Here is a 19,494-nt window from a genome sequence, read left to right on the forward strand (position 1 = left end):
GCATAACCTGCCATATGTCAGAGTATGTTTACCGCTTTCCTTTCATATGCGGAGGTTGTTAACTTTTACAACCTCTCTTGAATGATGGGGAAGTGCATACGTCTTCACAAAAAACTGTCGAGGAAATCTCCTTCCCTCCCCCCCCACCCATCACGGACGTTCTGCCGTGTCTGCCAGATCCAACTGAATTAGATGCGGATGCAGACGTGCTCATAAATCTTACAAACACTGAGGTAACGTGTTTCAGACTTGCTTACCAGGTGTAATTTGTCAAGAATGGGTAACTCTATTCCACACAGAGCGCGGCCTTCTGCTTCAGTACAGCAGTTAGGGTTTGGTGTTCAGTGTGGCATCACTAAATCAGGTTGTGGCAGTGTTATTATCAAGACCAAGTCAAGGCTAACACCCGGCTTTTTTGCTTAGTGGGAAAGGCTACAATCAGCATTCAGACCCGGGTCAAATGACTCTGCAGTAGACCCGGGTAATAATCGCCCCAGCTCGGCATTGATGGGAACACAAAACCTGGGTCATGCGCTAATCTCCTCCCCCTTTCCGGCGCAATGCTATGCTCCATCGGTAACTTCTGCGACTTCTTATCATCTCAGCTACAAATTCAACCCATCTCCATCAAAGCAGCTCTCTAACATCGTTCCAAATTTGTCTGGAATCTATAAGCAGGTCTTCCCGCCAAATTGGGAGGAAGTGTATCTCAGGTGACTGTGGAGAATGACGCATGCAGCTTGAGTTGCCTGCCTGAACTAGCTCGCAGTCGTCGCTCCATTTACTGCAAACATATTTTGATACTACATGATAATCTTATAAAATATAAACATTGCAAAGACAGGTAGCAACTACAGTAAGTAAAATAATTGAAACTTTACTTCAAATATATATCATTATTGATGTGTTTGTAAAAGAAATGGCGTGCACAAGTGCGTCCACTCTCTCCAAATTAGTATGTTAAAGCAGTGGTTCTTCACTGGTCGAGCCTCAGGACCCACCACCACGTCCTGAATGACGAAGCGCGACCGAAATTTCTGACATTTTTCATCCACTCAAATTTATTTAACGAAAGATTGTGCAGTTTGGACCTGAGACCCAACGAAACATCACAGTATGTCAACAATGGTATAATAGTCAACCAAGATGACCAGCAGGTGGCAGTGCATTGGAGGAAAAGAAGAAGTAAGTAAGCTGGGATTATCCAATTAGTGAATACATGGAATGTGACTAAACTACACTACTACTGCACGCACGTCACAGGAAACCCATGTCCTTCAAAATAAAAGCATAGACTTTTTTTTTTTTAAACACACAGAACCACGCCTTCAATTACATTTTGCTGATAATACTTAAATTAATCTACAGCACTTAAGCAGCACTATGCAGGAAATGTACTTGTATGTATTTTAAGTTGTAATATATCTACTTTTACCTTCTTAACCTACGGGCTAAATCAGACCCAAAATGTATCCCTTAATTTGGGGCCAACATTAGTCTGGTGAAATATTTAAAATGTTTTAGGGTTCAAAATACAAAAAAAAAGAATGCATATTTGTAACTTAAAACTTAACTTAACGTAAAAGTTCCAGTATTATAATTAGCACTTGCAGAAACCAATACGAGTCAAACAAGAGGTCAATTAAGTTAATCAATATCTTATTAACGCAACTACCCGCGTTAGTCTGTACATGTTTAAGAGCTAATGACATACTACATATTACATAACATAAACAGATAATAAAAATTAATAAAGATCTTATTAGTGAGTTAGAAATGTAAAGAAAATATATCAGTGCTTATGGATGCTGCAAATGATAATAAGGTTTTCCCTGTTTAACTGCATGTTAATTAGGGCAAACATTTAGCCAATACTGCTGCTCTAATCACACTCGAGTAGATTCCCTCCCCGGAGTCTGATCTGTAAGCAAGGCACGCTGCAGAGACAACAGAGGATACGTCACTCTAAACAAGGAATTACCTCGACGCAGCCACATGCTGCTACCTGATAGTAAAGGTTTATGTGTGATGTTAACAATGTCATAAAACTGTGTGGGGATTGCTTTTTGTTTTTGTTCCAGGGAAGTGATCAAGAGGGGAAATGGGGTTCTCTCGCTGAGGTCCTTGTAAATACCCTGATCAACAAGGAGATAAGAAGTCAAGGCTAAGATCTCTCAAACGTTGAAGTATGTTTTGATATAATTCAGTATTAATCCTGCCTCTTTAAAGCTAGTAAGTTAGCTAGTTTAAAGCTAGTTTTAACATAAAAACTCTTTTAAAGGATCTGAATTGGAGCTTTATGGCTAAATGATGTTGAGTTAAAAGGTTGAGGCTGGAGCTGCACATGCACATGTCCCACTTAAATTAACTAGTGAGAGTAAGCTAATGATATGCCCTGTAGTTAGCTGACAGTTGAAGCCGCCTACATATAAGCAGGCGTATACTATGTTTAATCATACCAACACTTTTGTTCTTATATTTTTGCTTTTAGAGAGACTGAAAAACAGCCACAAACAACTGCGATGCCTTTTAATAGTTGCCATCAGGGCCGGCTCTGGCCATTTTGGGACCCTAGGCGAGTTTAGAATTTGGCGCCCCCCACTGCAAATGGGGGACTCCAAAAAGAATATTTTTTTTTATTTTGCATGCCAGTGTGCGACACAGTTATCCAGAAGAGACCTGATTATTAGAGTTGATATTGCGATAAAGATTGATACAGGAATGTATTTTATAATAAGCTCTGTTTTGATGCAATTTTATACCCTCTTTTTTACATTCAAAGTAATCATTGAAAATGTAAAAATGTGCACCTCGGCTGCTATCATTTAACATTTATTGACTAGACTTGGAAAAAATGTGAAATTCCCAAGTTACCATTAGTTTACTGTGATATTAAAAGGGTCTTTTTTTATTCATAGACACTCGCAATAAACTCTTTAAGACAGAGTTCCTCTATCTCTTTCCTCGCTCTCTCTTTCCATCACATGATGCTGTCTCTCTTCCCCTCCTATTCTATGCTGTCTGTCTGTCTGCCTGTCTGTATCACATGTGGGATTAGTCGAGTAGGGCGAGTTAATTAAACAACAGAACGTACATTACATGTACGACAAAACCTCTTACCCTCCCCTTTATTAAAAGATCGAATTTGAGTTTTTCTAACTGGACCTGAACGCATCCCTCCTCTCTTGTAACTTGTGTCAGGAAGGGCGCGCTGAGTGAGTGGTCGAGGAAGTTAGAAAGAGAGAGAGCAGCGGAGTGACGGTTAATGCGAGTGGAGCGGAGAGATAGGTTGGGAGTGAAGGAGTCAGTCTTGCAGTGGGCTTGAATTTAACATCGGGGCTTCATGAAAAATGTTTGAGGCTCAAGCCAGCATCCCCCAGAACGTGGCGCTCTAGGCGACCGCCGACATCGCCTATGCCTTGAGCCGGCCCTGGTTGCTATGCTATGACTTAGCATCATCATCATAACAAAAATCTGTTTCTCCGTTCGTGGCGGCTATTGTTTGTTTGGTTTATTCACTTGTGGTTGACATTGGCCTGGTAACATGGACAACAAAACAACCCCCAAAACTGCCACATGTTCTATTAAATTGTGGCAAACTTCTTCAAACAAGTTAGAAGACCTCAGTTATAAACGCAGAAGTGGTGAATCTCTTGTAAAAACAACTGCTCAGTTTTGTGAAGGAACATGTCGCTCAGAGTGAGAGGTTGGCTAAGAAATATGCTTTCAGGGCCTTTAAACTAAAATATATATTTAAATATGGATGCTGCTTTATAATTCTTCTCTTACTTCTCTGGCTTGAAATTTAATTTACTTCCACTTTCACCTGAGCTGAGTGTGCTTTTAATTTGCAGTATACTTTGTTGGGATAATACCTTCAAGGGTTATAAAATTAAGTGGCGGAAGGCTGTTTATGTAACATAATGTTGCATTAACAGAAAACGTACCACCGTTTGAAGAAATATGCTGCAGACGCGTCTTTGCAGGTGGCCCTTGCAGGGATATGTAAAATCTACCTGATAATGGAGCTGAGCTGCCTCCACCACCTCCCTCACACTCACAACTCCCTCCTGCTCCTGTTTCTACTTGAGTCTGGCTCTCTCCTCCTCGCCCGGCCTCTCTGTCACGTTGGCTCTGGACTGTCAGGGAAACAGCTTGTGATCCAAACCCCTCTCCTGTTCCCCTCAGTTAGATAAATGCCACATACTGTTGGAGTCCTGAACCATATTTTTAGACTGGCACAGACAGGGCCGATAATGATGCCAGCCATCCACAGTCCCATTATATGACATGAATAAGAGGGTGTGCTCATGCTTGGCACTATATTCAACAGCAGCCTATACTTTTTCTTGCTTCTTTTTTGGCTTGCTCGAGGCCAGCTACAAGCTTTCACATACACAGTTAACACAGTCGGTTTTGTATGTTGTGCAGTGCATTCATTCTTGTTTTTGTGGGAGAGAAATACACTGAAAATCGATCTTTCTACAACCCGCCACAGGCTCTGTTGTCTGGCAACTGTGCAACAAAACCAAACGTGTGTTATTTACAGTTCAGCCACCTGTGAAGGTTGTGTTATTACAGATACGCTAAAAAGAAAGGTTGTGTTGCACCTAGCAAAGCTGCTTTAAAAGGTCTGCATCCTTTTGCCCCAAGACTTTATCAATGAAATGGTTTAAGTGCAACTTTCCACTCATTGCAATCTGTGGCCTGTCAGCACCATGGACAGCATCAAACTGGAGTTGCTTCCTCTTCCCAACACTCTGTTCTTCAGCTCTGCCTTCAGAATGAAACAGAAATACCCAAGGAGGGAATCAGGCCAAGTTTCATATTCTCTGTGTTGTTCTGAAAGAGTAAAGGACAGGAAATCACCGACAACAACAGTTTGAGGTGCTGTTCTGTTTTTGTTATCTCTGAAAAAGTATCTTGGAAGCATAGCATCGCATGCAGCCAGTCGCCATTTATTGGGGAATTGCTTGCTTTATATATTAATGATCTAAGCAGTTACAAGTATACTTGAGATAATCAGCACTGAGCACTGTCATCAGTTAGTAAAAGCTTGTTTTTGATTGCACTTTACTATGCAACCCATAAGGAGAAATCTCTTAGCTATGAACACTGAAATAAAACAGATTTGTTTTGGAAATTCTGATGTTTCAGGGGGCTATTTCACAAAAGCAGAATTCAAAAATCCAGGATAAGAGAAAAAGCAAGGATTGACCTCGCCTAGTTAGTGCATCCTGGTGTAATCCGTTTAGCATAGGAAAAGCCAGGCTGAACAGATTCAGCTAGGTCAAGCCAGGTGTAAGTAATTCTCATAAATGCATGTTCGCGGTTTCCTTCAAAAGACCACGGGGCCGATCACAGATTTACTGATGCTGAAATGGAGAAGGTGCGTGCAGCATACTTCACATCCATCAGGCTAAGAGAATGGAAGTTTAAGAACGCAGAATATGTAACAAAAAGAAAACGCCGCTGCTACAAGAAAACAAGAAAACGCATGGCAGACTATTGCGGACCATCTGAATGCGTAAGTAGCCCAACAAGACTAGTTGCAAACCTAGTATGTGGCTGACCGCATCAGGTGCAATGCGGGCTATAGTGGGCTATGTGTTACAAGGACTGTCCTCATGAGGCCCAATGACGTGTTTGAAAGCAGGTGGGTGAGGACAGCAGACGAGCAGCGGAGAAGCAGCCCCACCAACTCCCCGAACAAAGTATCCAGAGCCATATAGACAGAGAGTCGCGTCATTGGAGGTCCAATATGCTCCATGATCCACCATTGGGTTGTGGCAACTCTCTCTCTATGGCTCTGAAAGTGCCGTCACTCACTCACTCACTCAGTTACTCAGTCAGTCACATACAGACCCGTGTACATGGCTGACCCTGGCGGTCAGCCAAAAATAGCCCATACATTCACCAACCACTACTCCTAATTAAAATCGTCGTAGTTATAAAAGTCAAGTACTTGTAATTTGCCTTAAACATGAGAAGTGGAAGTTAATGATTCTCAGGAAATTTTTCATCAAGATAAATTACAATCACTCATCCACAATGCTAGAATATAGTATTACGACCATGTGTGTATGTCTATCTCTCCCTCAGCTAAAGTCACAATTTTTTACAACCCTTATACGGCTCTCAGTGGCGATATTTTACCCCTTTAATTCTTCATATCCACACTTCAAGGTTTGAAGGACTCCTTGTTAACAATCAACCGTCTCTTTTTGACATGCTGTCTGAGGATGTATCTTAAAATGTTAGGGAAAATGTTTAAGAAACAGCACTAAACAAATGGTTTTTTAAAACAATGTGTTGAGAAAGCAGAACTATGTTAGCACCAGCCTGAGAGCAAACAGGTAAAATGAGCCTGAAAGAGAGAATTATAACGCCATATAAGTGAAGGAGAAGTTGATTAAATAGAATTGCCCTGAACAGACCGGACACCTCCAATCTCACACATTAGGATGCTGACAAACAAGCCAAGTATAATGCAAGGATTGATTGCTGCGAGTTCCTCTCCAAATGAAGCTTCTTACCTGGTAGGTAATTAGGAAGTGAGCAGATGCTGGTATCGAGTGCTTTGAGCGCCTGAGAGAGGCAGTAATTGTTTTCTGTTGATTACATGGCCCTTTGACAGAAAAGTGGGTCACAGCATGTAGTGACCACAGGCTGGGACGAGAAGACCTCCCAGTAAAAAGAGCAACAGCCAACACATGAGCATGACAAGGTGTGGGGAAGTGGGGAATTCACTGGGAAGGTGAGGGCAATCAGGCACAGGTGAGACTAATCAAGGAACAGGTGAAAACAAAAAGGGCGGGCACACAATCATACGAGCGGGAAACACACAAAGACAGGAGGTAAAGCAACATACACGAGAGGGACGGGTGAATGAATAAAACAGGAAAAGATAACTGAACACTTCAAACAAATCCAATACTTAACAGGGATGACACATGAAAGTAATTGCCTCTGTATAGGTGTATTTATAGCAAGTACCAGCTATTTGTTATTTTAGCTTTTCTCTGTTTTTGTTTCTTTTAAAATGCTCTTACAGCCCCGTGAACACGACCTGCTCAACATCAAACAGGAGACAGATAAAACTTTGCTGCTAGCTAGTTAAACATCAGAGCGTTCAGCCGCTGAAGAATCGGATATCTTCCTCAGGACTTGATAGACAGTGTTAAAGAGAGATAATATTGTATTAACACTGTCAGATGGTCAGAAACACAACTCTAAATGAACGCCAATGTTGCTGCATAACTGCAAGATGTGTGTAGAAGAAACTGATGGCTAACAAGTTAATCAACTTTAAACGTGATGATTGACTCTGCTGCCCCCAAGTGGCCAAAAATATATCTATTGCAGGTTTATAGTGACGCCTTTAAAGTAATAATCTGGAAGATTTTCATTTAAATAAATGTCTGTTAAGTCACTATCTATCGCCAAATGAGGTAACACAATGGTGATTGAGCCTATGGCCCACTCATGAAAGCCTTTGCATTTGCAGTATTATGGATTGGGTGTCTTGACGAAAAAATCACAAGCAGCGCCCAGTTAGCGACGTGTTTTCCATCACCCAGCAGTGGTTGGTCTGCCGGAGATGATAGGCAGAGCTAAGCGGCTGCTTTTCCGGTCTCTGCAAGTGTTAGCGAGTAAACAGTAATCTACTATGGCTGAACAAACAAAGAAAAGATCAATGACTACAGATACAACTTCAAAAATAAGTGAAAATCCAAAGAAAAAGAAACAAATTTCGACGCTCAGATGAAGGCAAACAGTCTAAAAAGGAAAGCGACCGTTGGTGAGGAATATCAAGAGTTAAAACCGGAGCCAACCGTGAACGTCACACACGCAACACTGTCTGGATATCTGGGAAGAGTGCTCCTTTATCGCCATGGGTGCCACCAAAGAGAACGGAACTGAGATGTTGGAGATGACCACTTTAAAGTGAAAATTAGTAACTTGCAAGAGAAAATATACCAATCTCCCTTTTGCAATTTTAATAGCACACACCTTTGCTCATTTAATACAGTCTCTGTCTCCTTTGTTACATCGTGATCAGTACTTTATCGTGGCTAATTTCCACGATGGAAATTTTAATTAAAACTAGAACTTTTGCTTTTGCTGTACAACAGACTGAGGCAGGTCGCTTTATGATTCCTTCTTACCTCTGTTACTGTCACTGTAGATGCCAGTTTTGGTCATAATGTCATCGAGCAAAAGTTGCATCTTTCTTTCCTAAAATGTGTGCTTTTGTGTTTGTCTTCCCTTGATTGCCAGTCCTCTTTGGCTTTTAATGGTTAACATATTCTTTCTTATAGTTCATTGTTGTAATGAATTATTTTGACCACAACAATTCAGATTATTATTTTACATACTGTACACTGTGTATTTTTAGTATTCAGAATACTGAGAAATACTATATTTTGACTTTTTTTTTTACAGTTGAAATGTTTCCTGCTTTGCAGAACATGGCCTGCACGTTAAACCTGAGGAACAAAGTGTGAGCTACAGTTGCCCTGTGCAATGACCCTTCAGTCACTGTCAGGATTCAGTAGTGCTTTTGTTGAATGCTGGCTCCATCTACTGGTTACAACCGTACCACTCCTTTTACATGTGCTGCTTTTGTAAAATGAACCAAATCATGAGATCTTTACAAAGGCTGCCGCCTCATCTTTTACAGCAAACTGTCAAAGAGAAATACACTAGGTACGTCAGGTTTGAGGTGAGCAGTGAAAAGATTTCCCACAGACCTTTTCCAGAGGTCAAGAGTTCATCATGGTGACGCACTTTCAACGTCAACACACCAGCAGGAGCCTTCATTTACATTTAGTAATGGAGCAGATTAAGAGGGATAGCTGAAAGACAAACAGGGCTGCTCCTGGTTCTCGTTACTATAGTTGAGCTCCTCTCGGCTGCGTTGACTGTTACCATGACAACCTTATGTCACCATGTCAGAGTTACAATATAACTCTGTTGAAGCTTTGCTCATCTGTTCAGTTGATTACGTGTGAGCTGCTTCGCGATGGATCTCCTGTCTTGAGTGTCTTATTGGACAACATGTCTCTTTTGGACTGATTATGTACATTTAAAATACTGTAAAGAGAAGGAATACGGCTGACTTGTGTTCTTAAGATAAATGTTATGTAAGAATATTTAATTTTGTGGGACAATAAATATAGATTCCTTCTAAAATTGTGAATCTGTCTTTGTGTTTTCCAGTCTTGAGTTTTGTCTGAGTGAAGCCTAATGATAACTTTTAAATGCTATAACAAACAGGAAAGCCTCAGAATAACAGCACAACAGGAAGCAGTGTGTGTACATCTTGTTGTGTAGCTCCTCTTCACCCTGTCATGTCCATGTTTATGTACCTGGTGGACTCAGAGGCCCAGACAGTTTTACTGGAATGCCTATCAGCAGGCAGCTGGCTTGTTAAATACTCTCTAGAGTTTTGCTTGCGCCAGACATATGGCACAAACGTTTCTTTGCCTCAAACATGACAACAATAGTGATGTTTGTTGCCCTTCAAATGGAGCAGTTGAGTCATAGTAATTAAAACTTCTCACACATGCTCTCCTGCTGTTGGAAGGGAACAAAGGTCCTTTGAGTGCACAGGCAGCTCAATGATCTTCAGATGTCTGGAAATCATTTCGTTTCACATATTTTTTAAGAGGATTTGATACACAGAGAGATGTAGAATTCAAAAGAAGAGTTTCCTTCTCGACTTGTAAGTCTCCATGTCGCAGGAGGAATATTGTTGGATCTCGGTGAAGTCAGAGAAGCCACAGCTATGCAGCGAGCTGGGCCTTGGCCTCCGTCTTGCGGTGGATCCTCCCCCCCTTGTCTGGAAGCTGTTGAGTTTTTCTCCAGATGTGGCCGCCTGACTTTTTTTAATGATACACTGGTGCAGGCAGGAGAACAGCAGAAATGGAGGTCGCAGAAAAACAACACAAACACGACTGTATGAAAAGCTTGTTTGTGTACTTTTGGGCCCTATCTTAAAAGAGGACTTCTTCTTTCAGTAAAGTCGTTTTTAATGACTGATAGGGCTTTTGCAGAGGAAAGACATACAGTATACATTTGTTGCACAATCACAAGAATGTTCCAGATTTAGTCTGAAGCTCTTTTCCCTGTCAGGCATTCTCTGAGAAGACCATCACATCTTCAAAAACCCTAAAACAGAGAAACACAGGAGAATCAGGATGTTGCATAGTGCTACTTTTTAACATTTTCAGCTTAAACATCCTACTTAGTAACATTTCAGTGAAGCACTCTTGTTTATCTTTCCCAAACATTTTAAATATGTTCCCTAAAAAATAAAGAAGTAAAGAAGGAATTTCCTCCTGTGGACATCTGGGACCTGCAGGCTGACTTCTTCTCTCCTCTGTCACGTTCACAGTTTGGAAAATGCCAGTTGCTTAAACAGCAGGTGTCTTTGACTTGGTCATCCTCCAGAGAGAACAGGTTGCACAGCTGTCTGGCACACACACATATGAGCACACACAAGCAAAAAAAGAAAAAGGAGAGAAAACGAGGCTCTTAATGAAAGATAGCAAACAACTTCTTTACTCGGCTGAACTCTGGGTTCTTGTCCGACAGCTCTGGCAGGGAGATGCTCCCGCTGGGTCTTTTGTATGTGCAAGTGGACCAAACAAAAGCTTAGTGAGGAATCTCTGGGAAGCCCAAGCTGTTGGAAAGGAATGCCCTTTCTCTCTTCTGGCCCGCTGCTCGAGTCCTAATCAGTCAGTGGAGGGGCTGGCTGTGTTGGGGGCCTCCGAGGCCCGCAGGCAGACAGGGACTCACTCACTCCTGACCTCACTTGCCTCAATAAAATCTATTAGCTGAACACAGACTAGCAAAAGGCGGCTGATGTGCTACAGATAAATCAAGGTAATTGGCCCTGTTAGGCTTTTCATGGTCATACTGTCCAAGTCCTTATGTAATCTCTGTGTCATCAAGGGAGTTACTTTACATGTATGTGAAGAAGTAGTTTCTTTTTTGATAATAAAGTGTTTAAATACTGTGACAAATACAGAAAAGTCAGCAGAGATTGAGTTTAAAAAGTATACGGGGTTTTTTTGCACATAAGGATTAATGGAAACATGAAGGGAGTGTGTTTGCCTCTATAAGAAGGCGGAGTTTTCTCCCAGGGGTCCTGAGCCAAACTGGTGTTATGTAACTGATCCTCATCCTGATGTGCAGTCAAACGAATGTGAAAACAAGCAGCGGGTCTGCAGTTTGGTCTAACTTCATCGGTGCGTCTGCAGATTTTTAGAAAGTTGGTATTTGGAGCTGGACTTTAGTCAAAGAACTGTCCTACACGCGTAAAACTAATTTAAAAGTGACATTAAAGACTGCCAACGATCTGGTCTTTGTTGGTTAATGTTCAACTCTGGAAGAAAGGAAGAAACGCCGGTGTGCAAGGAGGACATTTGGAAATGGGATTTAACATTTAGGTTTTAAAAGTACGGATATGGGCAGCGGGACAAGCCGAGGCAAGAGAGTTGCACCTGCGTGTGTCAGCGAGGTAAACGTGATCAAAACAGCCGGCACTTCACCCAAACAGGACAGCCGTCCCTTCAAGCCTCTCAAAATCCATGCAATTTTGCGCAACGCGCGCAACCGTGCGCAACCGGACAGCCACAGCGAGGGGCACGACTCTGACTTTTCCAGGGAGGACGATGACATCGATGCAGAGCTGGACACAGTTCTTGCGGAGTACGAGGAGCGGGACAGAGCGTCTGTGAAGAAAAACCCTCCCAAGAAGGCTGTCATCCGGTCCAAAACATACGGACTGTGTAACTTTAGTCAGGATGATGAAGAGGAGTTCAGCTCAGCTCCTCGGCCACGCGCGTCAGGAACAGACGAGGGGCCACGTTGCTCACACGGTGGATCGAGAGACGTAAACAAGAGGAGCAATAATGCTTTCATAAACTTTAAAAAACACACACCTGCGTCCCCAAATCAGCAAAATGTAAGCTCATTTATATTTCTTTTATTCAATGATTATATTTGCACAAGACAAGAATTATCTGCCAGTTTTTAACAGTGTTTCTTTTTGCTCTGGTTTATGTCCCCGGTCATCTTCTCAGGGCTTTTTGACAAGAGGGGCTCTGTTGGAAGCTGTCCCCACATCAGGACAACAATCGTAAGTAAACAACACTCATAAATATTTGATTTCCGAGCTCAGTGGAGTAGTAAAAGCCCGAGGAGAGCCAGATCCAATTCTCTTTTGAGAGATCGAAATACCAGCCCATTATTCTCAGGGCAGATCAGATTAGTCAGACGTCTGCAAGCAGGCCAGAAACAAACAAGTGTGCCTTGTTGCTGCCTTGTAGGAGTAGAGTGTGAAACCGGAAGCAGCTAAGAGTATGCTACATATTTTCATAACATGCCTTAAGCACAAAAATAAATGTTTTCCAATGTCAAATGTATTGTCAGTAAAGCAATAATATTTTTTTTGGTGTGGTTGTGGGTTAATTTATTCAAAACTTACTTAAAACATAAAATCACTTATACTTCCTGTTTTCTGTTACCTTGTTTCTCCTTTCCCCAGAACGTTTGGCAGCTGCCACAGCTCTTCTCTCACCATGCCAGTCATCCTGTACGATGGATCAGAAGAAGAGCTGATGGACACTATTGAGAGAGACTTTAGCTGACCCCAGCTGGGGATGCTGCTGCAAAGCTGCTGTCGTCTGACGCTACCTTTATATGAAGCATCGGCTTGCAGAAAACATTTTAAAAATAGAAAGGTAACCAGGGTTTCTCTTGACAATTTCCTGCTTTTAAGGAAGGCTTTTTTAGCTATATTTAAGCAGATTTTCCTGGATAAATTCAATGTTGTTTGCGTTGAACTGAAACTCCTGCACTCCAAGCCTTTGCATTTATCCAAGTCTTATTTAACAACATGAAGTAGTGTAATTGCAGAGTTATAACACCAACTTGAACAGGTGCCAGGAGGTTCTCCTTTACAGAGCAGATCTGTGAACTGACAGAGCCTCCTTGGTTTGTTATCTGCAGCGGTTAGGTGTCACTGTCACCTGGTCGATGCTGCCGACCTCCTGCTGAGCACACACACATACTTATTTGTCAATTATTACTTACTTTAACTTGTCTGTTAATAGGTTAAGAAGAGAACACAGACATTTCTACAGTTGCTTAAGCTCAGCAAGGCACATTCTTGAGGCTATAATATATGCAAAGAAAACATTTTCCACCAGGCATTCTGTGTGTGCAGCACAGAGTGGAGTTTTCTTTAAAGTGGTGTGCCAGCAAAGGTACGAGCAGGGATGTTTATTTAAGATTTCCTTCCTCACCACAGTTCCTGCATTTACTTCTCCGCCCTTAAGAAGAAGGAATGTGTGGTAACAGAGACTTTCATTCAGCCAGGCTCTGTCTGACCCAGCAGCTGCGTCTGAGCCTCGTTCAAACATAAAGGCCTGCTGCCCCCTAGTGGTGGAACGCAGTTATTGTGCATGTGAGCACAAGCTTGAACACTCATGTAAATACAGTATGTGGCAACAAAGTGCACTTATTAACAAAAAGTCATTTTCAAATGTAGAGGCAGGGTTTTGTAATTGTGTTTTATATTGCAAATTAAAATGTGCTGTTGCTTATTGACTTTTTATGGCCTTTTCATTTCTAGCACTGATTATTATTATATTATTTTTTGCATTGAAATTATGTGTCTTAACTTTTTGCCTCTGAATTCAACTCTTGTAATTTCAAAGCCTCAAATGGAACCAACATCCATGCAATTTGTTAGTTTGCTTTTGGATATACCGGCCATTTGAGTCTGTGCTTGATAAGTGTGGTTGTAAGTGCGCCTCAGAATCAGAATCAAGTTTATTGCCAAGTAGGTTTACACATACAAGGAATTGGACTTTGTGTTTAGGTGCAGGACAATAAACACAAGTAGAAAGAAAATAAGTGAAAGGCTATTTAACAGTAGTACTCCTGCTGTCAGTGAACTCAAGTAGAATAAGCAAAATTGACTATAAGAATAAGATATAAAAAAGCAATATGATACAAAATATGTACACCAGGTGTTATTAAAGAGCTGTAAGATATGCAGGTCTGTGCAAGATGATGATGCAAATGTTTATACAATTAAAAACAGTGCATGGAAACATACAGTGTGTAGTCCAGTGTGTGTTAATGGGCCACATAAATCTGAATTCAAGACTTAACATTAATGCGATGTTAAGTGAGGATGCAAGTCATAAAGGCTGTGTCTGGGTTGAGAGGGGTCAGCCACGATCTTACCTGCACGCCTCAGGGCCCTGGTGGTGTACAGGTCCTCCCTCTCTGCAGTTTGAGTTTGAGACAACTTTATTTATCCCAGAGGGCAATTCAGTTTTACAGCCTACAGAGTCACATAAAAACAAAACAATCTCAGCAGCATTCAGAAAACAACATAAACAACAACGTGTCAGTGACAACAGGTCAAGGATTGTGAACCAGAGCATGGCTGCAGACACACAGGTTGCTCAGAACAGTTTAAAACATAACACAAGTTTACGGGAACATTCCAAACGTCAATTACTGCTGTCAGCATTTAGCAGCCTGAAAGCGGAAGGGATAATGGAGTATCTGTTTGTTCCCCTAGGTGGGGCAAGATTGTGCCTCCCTGCGGGCATTAAAGAGAATTGAGATGACAGAATGTGGTCCGAGTGACTATGATGCTTTTGACTTTCTGGAGCACACGTTTCTTCCAGAGGAAACTCATTTAGTCATTTAGCTGGACTCGAGCAATCTTGGAGCAGGCTTTAACAATATCATTCATACTGTTCTTGTCCTTCCCAGACAACCCACTAAACCAGCAGGTAAAATAAAAGGTTAAAAGACTTTCAATAAAAGAAAAGGTTAAAAGCTAAATAATCTCAGAGACACTAAAAGAGTTCAGCTTCTGCATCCGATGAAGTCTTTGTTGTCAATGTAGCAGTGTGAATGATTCCACTTGCCATCACTTATCTTAACATACTGTCATTTGACACTAATTGTCTTTATTTTGTCAATACTGTGTTTTATGTTTTCCTAGTTTTCCACTGGGACTGGTATTTTGTGTTTCATGAGCGCACTCAAATGGGGCCCCTGCAGACTTGAGGGGTGCGCCCCTTGTGCTGTTGCCAGTCTGCTGTATCCTGTCCCAATGGTAGGTTGTTCCTAATAAGCTCCGCTAAAAGCATGCTTAAATCAGTATGCTTTTCTTTTAAAAGTGCTACATTTTCTCTTGTTATGTTTAAGAGTATCCCCAAATTAAATGTGTCATTATTTTGTGACGATATTTATGTGTTGCAGATTAATTTAAGTCCACCACGTTGTACTTGCCAGCTTGATTGTATCTGTATCTCAACCCTTACCTGAATGTAACATTTCGAAGTAAGTCATTGAGTCTGCAGTAGGAGATAAAAATAACATATCACATATCACTTAAAGATATTTTTCACAACCTGGGGCTCTCTGCATCAGCTGTGTGCTTGGCCAGCAAGTGGTATTTTAGACTTGACGTACTCCGGTGGTAACTCCGTTCATATCGACAGTAAATACAAATAACTTTTGTCTTGTCTAGAGAACCATCTAGCGGGGCTTTGAGGCTCAACTTGCCATTAAAAAGACCCTATTCTTTATCCATTTCTGCTCGAGGAAGTTTGTGTCTGCCTGCTAACAACAACATTACTGCTGCATTGCTTCCTGATTTGACAAATTATGGGGTGGGCAGAGGGTCGTGATAATAGAATGCGCGTGCATTAATTGCGCGTCAAAAATAAATAGTGGCGTTAAAGGGAATGTGTGTTAATGCGTTATTAACATGCTAACTTTGCCAGCCCTAATACTTATATACATCCACGTTTGACTCTGTGTTTTCACCAAACTTCAGAGAGTCAAACACTGTTCCTAGATACTTGTATGTATCTACTGAGAACGCAGCTAAAAACAACTAAAAACGCCTAGGTAGACTGCAGAGCAGGTGATACGCTGCAGCCTGCCCTTGTTCTTGGCAGTGGCAGCAGTATACCAGACGGTGATGGAGCAAGTAAGGATGGGCTCAATGATGGCGGTGTAGAAGTGCACCATCATTGTCTTTGGCAGGTTAAACTTCTTCAGCTGCTGCAGGAAGCACATCCTCTGCTGTCCCTTTTTGATGAGGGAGCCGAAGTTCAGCTCCCATTTGAGGTCCTGGCTGATGATGGTCCCCAGGGAGCAGAAAGACTCCAGAGTGGAAACAGTGGAGTCACTGATAGTGATGGGGGGTGGGTGTGGCTGCATTCCTCCTTAAAATCCACAACCATTTCCACTGTCTTTGGAGTATTAAGCTCTAGGTTGTTGTCAGCACACCAGGTCACCATATGGTCAATCTCCCACCTGTAGTGGTTATGTTAGCTAGGTCTATCTTACGACAAGAGCCAGCTATCAGCCAACATGACAATATTGCATTGGCTGCTAGCTAGCCATTCACTAAATACTAAATTAATGTTTATTAATCCATTCTCCATACCTCCATTCTAACTTTCAGTTATGTGTAGAATCAGTGTGTTATTCAGAACTATGTCTCATGAATATATATGATACTATCTATGCAATCTGTTGCAGAAGCTTGTTATTGCAGACAGCCAACATTAGCTAGCTTTGGTGAGTTGATTAAATATCAGCTTGTTATCCTATCTCTCCCAGACCATCTGAAGTATTCCTTTTTCCAGTACAGTCATTTCGCATTTTAACTGTGCAATACTACAGAAGATTCAAAAGTCCACACAATCCCCTCAGGAAATGGTCTCCAGTAAGCTCAATGGATAGAGCACCTCTCCCTCGCATCAGATATTGCTGGATTGATTCCTCTGAACCTCTGGCAACATTTCCAATTTCACCAGTGTCATGTATGAATACAATTATGCACAACTGAAATTATTTCAAACCACCAAATGAGGAACCTAAGGCAGGGCAAGCAGATAGCTAAATAGATAGAGCGCCTGACCCTTGAGTCAAAGGGCACATTAAGACCCGGGTTTGAATCCGACCACTGCCAACATTTCCCATTCCACCATAATTATTTAACAATACAATTATGCACAATTGAAATGGTTGCAAAACTCCAAATGAACCCATTGAGGCAGCGCAAGCAGATAGCTCAATGGGTAGAGCGCCTGCCCCGTGTATCAAAGCATGTGTTTGCACCCTCGTTCAAATGCAACCCTGGGCAAAACAAATAACAATATGGTTGGTGCATTTCTTTAAGTTATCATAATATGATGGAAATGAGATATACTTGAACAAATAAGTACTGCACAGAAACAGGGCAGGGGTGGTTATCAAATTCAGATTTTAGGGCGATTTTTGGTCAGTTTCTGACTTCAGTTTTTGACCCCGATTTTTCACAACATTGCCCGCCTCGCGGGGCTCCTCGTTCCGCGGGCGCATGGTTCTCAAATTCAGATTTCAGGTCGATTTCAGACTTCAGTTTTTGACCCCGATTTTTCACGTCAGGGCCGGGGGGTGGTTCTCAAATTTAGATTTCAGGTCAATTTCAGACTTCAGTTTTTGACCCCGATTTTTCACGATAGGGCCGGGTTGGTTCTCAAATTCAGATTTCAGGTCGAATTTTGGTAATTTCCTGACTTCAGTTTTTGACCCTGTTTTTTGACCACAGGGGGGGTGGTTACTCACATTCAGATTTCAGGTTGATTTCTGACTTCAGTTTTTGACCCCGATTTTTCACGACAGTGCCGGGTTGGTTCTCAAATTCAGATTTCAGGTCGAATTTTGGTAATTTCCTGACTTCAGTTTTTGACCCTGTTTTTTGACCACAGGGGGGGTGGTTACTCACATTCAGATTTCAGGTTGATTTCTGACTTCAGTTTTTGACCCCGATTTTTCACGACAGTGCCGGGGTGGTTCTCAAATACAGATTTCAGGTCGATTTTTGGTAATTTTCTGACTTCAGTTTTTGACTCTGTTTTTTGACCACAGGGGGGGTGGTTACTCACATTCAGATTTCAGGTTGATTTCTGACTTCAGTTTTTGACCCCGATTTTTCACGACAGGGGGGGTGGTTACTCAAATTCAGATTTCAGGTCGATTTCTGACTTCAGTTTTTGACCCCGATTTTTGAGGACAGGGGGGGTGGTCTCAAATACAGATTTCAGGTCTATTTTTGGTAAATTTCGGACTTCAGTTTTTGACCCTGTTTTTTGACGACGGGGGGATGGGGTGGTTTCTCAAATTCAGATTTCAGGTCGATTTCTGACTTCAGTTTTTGACCCCGATTTTTCACGACAGGGCCAGGGTGGTTCTCAAATACAGATTTCAGGTTGATTTTTGGTAATTTTCTGACTTCAGTTTTTGACCCTGTTTTTTGACGACAGGGGGGATGGGGTGGTTTCTCAAATTCAGATTTCAGGTCGATTTCTGACTTCAGTTTTTGACCCCGATTTTTCACGAGAGGGCCGAGGTGGTTCTCAAATTCAGATTTCAGGTCGATTTCTGACTTCAGTTTTTGACCCCGATTTTTGAGGACGGGGCCGGGGTGGTTCTCAAATACAGATTTCAGGTCGATTTTTGGTAATTTTCTGACTTCAGTTTTTGACCCTGTTTTTTGACGACGGGGGGGGTGGTTCTCAAATTCAGATTTCAGGTCGATTTCTGACTTCAGTTTTTGACCCTAATTTTTCACGACAGGGCCGGGGTGGTTCTCAAATACAGATTTCAGGTCGATTTTTGGTAATTTTCTGACTTCACTTTTTTAACCTGTTTTTCACGACAGGGCCGGGGTGGTTCTCAAATTGAGATTTCAGGTCGATTTCTGACTTCAGTTTTTGATCCCGATTTTTGAGGACAGGGCCGGGGTGGTTCTCAAATACAGATTTCAGGTCGATTTTTGGTAATTTTCTGACTTCAGTTTTTGACCCTGTTTTTTGACGACAGGGGGGGTGGTTTCTCAAATTCAGATTTCAGGTCGATTTCTGACTTCAGTTTTTGACCCAGAGTGTTCCCGACAGGGCCGGGGTGGTTCTCAAATTCAGATTTCAGGTCGATTTCTGACTTCAGTTTTTGACCCCGATTTTTGAGGACGGGGCCGGGGTGGTTCTCAAATACAGATTTCAGGTCGATTTTTTGTAATTTTCTGACTTCAGTTTTTGACCCCGATTTTTCACGAGAAGGCCGAGGTGGTTCTCAAATTCAGATTTCAGGTCGATTTCTGACTTCAGTTTTTGACCCCGATTTTTGAGGACATGGGGGTGGTTCTCAAATTCAGATTTCAGGTTGATTTCTGACTTCAGTTTTTGACCCAGAGTGTTCCCGACAGGGCCGGGGTGGTTCTCAAATTCAGATTTCAGGTCGATTTCTGACTTCAGTTTTTGACCCCGATTTTTGAGGACGGGGCCGGGGTGGTTCTCAAATACAGATTTCAGGTCGATTTTTTGTAATTTTCTGACTTCAGTTTTTGACCCCGATTTTTCACGAGAAGGCCGAGGTGGTTCTCAAATTCAGATTTCA

The 19,494-nt window shown here is 41.9% G+C and overlaps 1 protein-coding gene across 1 annotated transcript; it reads left to right on the forward strand.

Moving 5' to 3' along the window:
- Nucleotides 1–11,252: 11,252 nt before the first annotated feature.
- LOC138591716 (uncharacterized) lies at nucleotides 11,253–13,603 on the forward strand. Its single transcript, XM_069662387.1, has 3 exons — nucleotides 11,253–11,974; nucleotides 12,093–12,148; nucleotides 12,557–13,603. The coding sequence occupies exons 1-3, from the start codon at nucleotides 11,474–11,476 to the stop codon at nucleotides 12,657–12,659; spliced, it is 660 nt and encodes a 219-aa protein (XP_069518488.1). The 5' UTR covers nucleotides 11,253–11,473; the 3' UTR covers nucleotides 12,660–13,603.
- The last annotated feature ends 5,891 nt before the right edge of the window (nucleotides 13,604–19,494 follow it).

This window comes from Semicossyphus pulcher, unplaced genomic scaffold (genome assembly GCF_022749685.1).
Source record: "Semicossyphus pulcher isolate SPU_LCO1_2020_fin unplaced genomic scaffold, fSemPul1.0.p SCAF_14, whole genome shotgun sequence".
NCBI classification, from domain to species: Eukaryota; Metazoa; Chordata; class Actinopteri; order Labriformes; family Labridae; genus Semicossyphus; species Semicossyphus pulcher.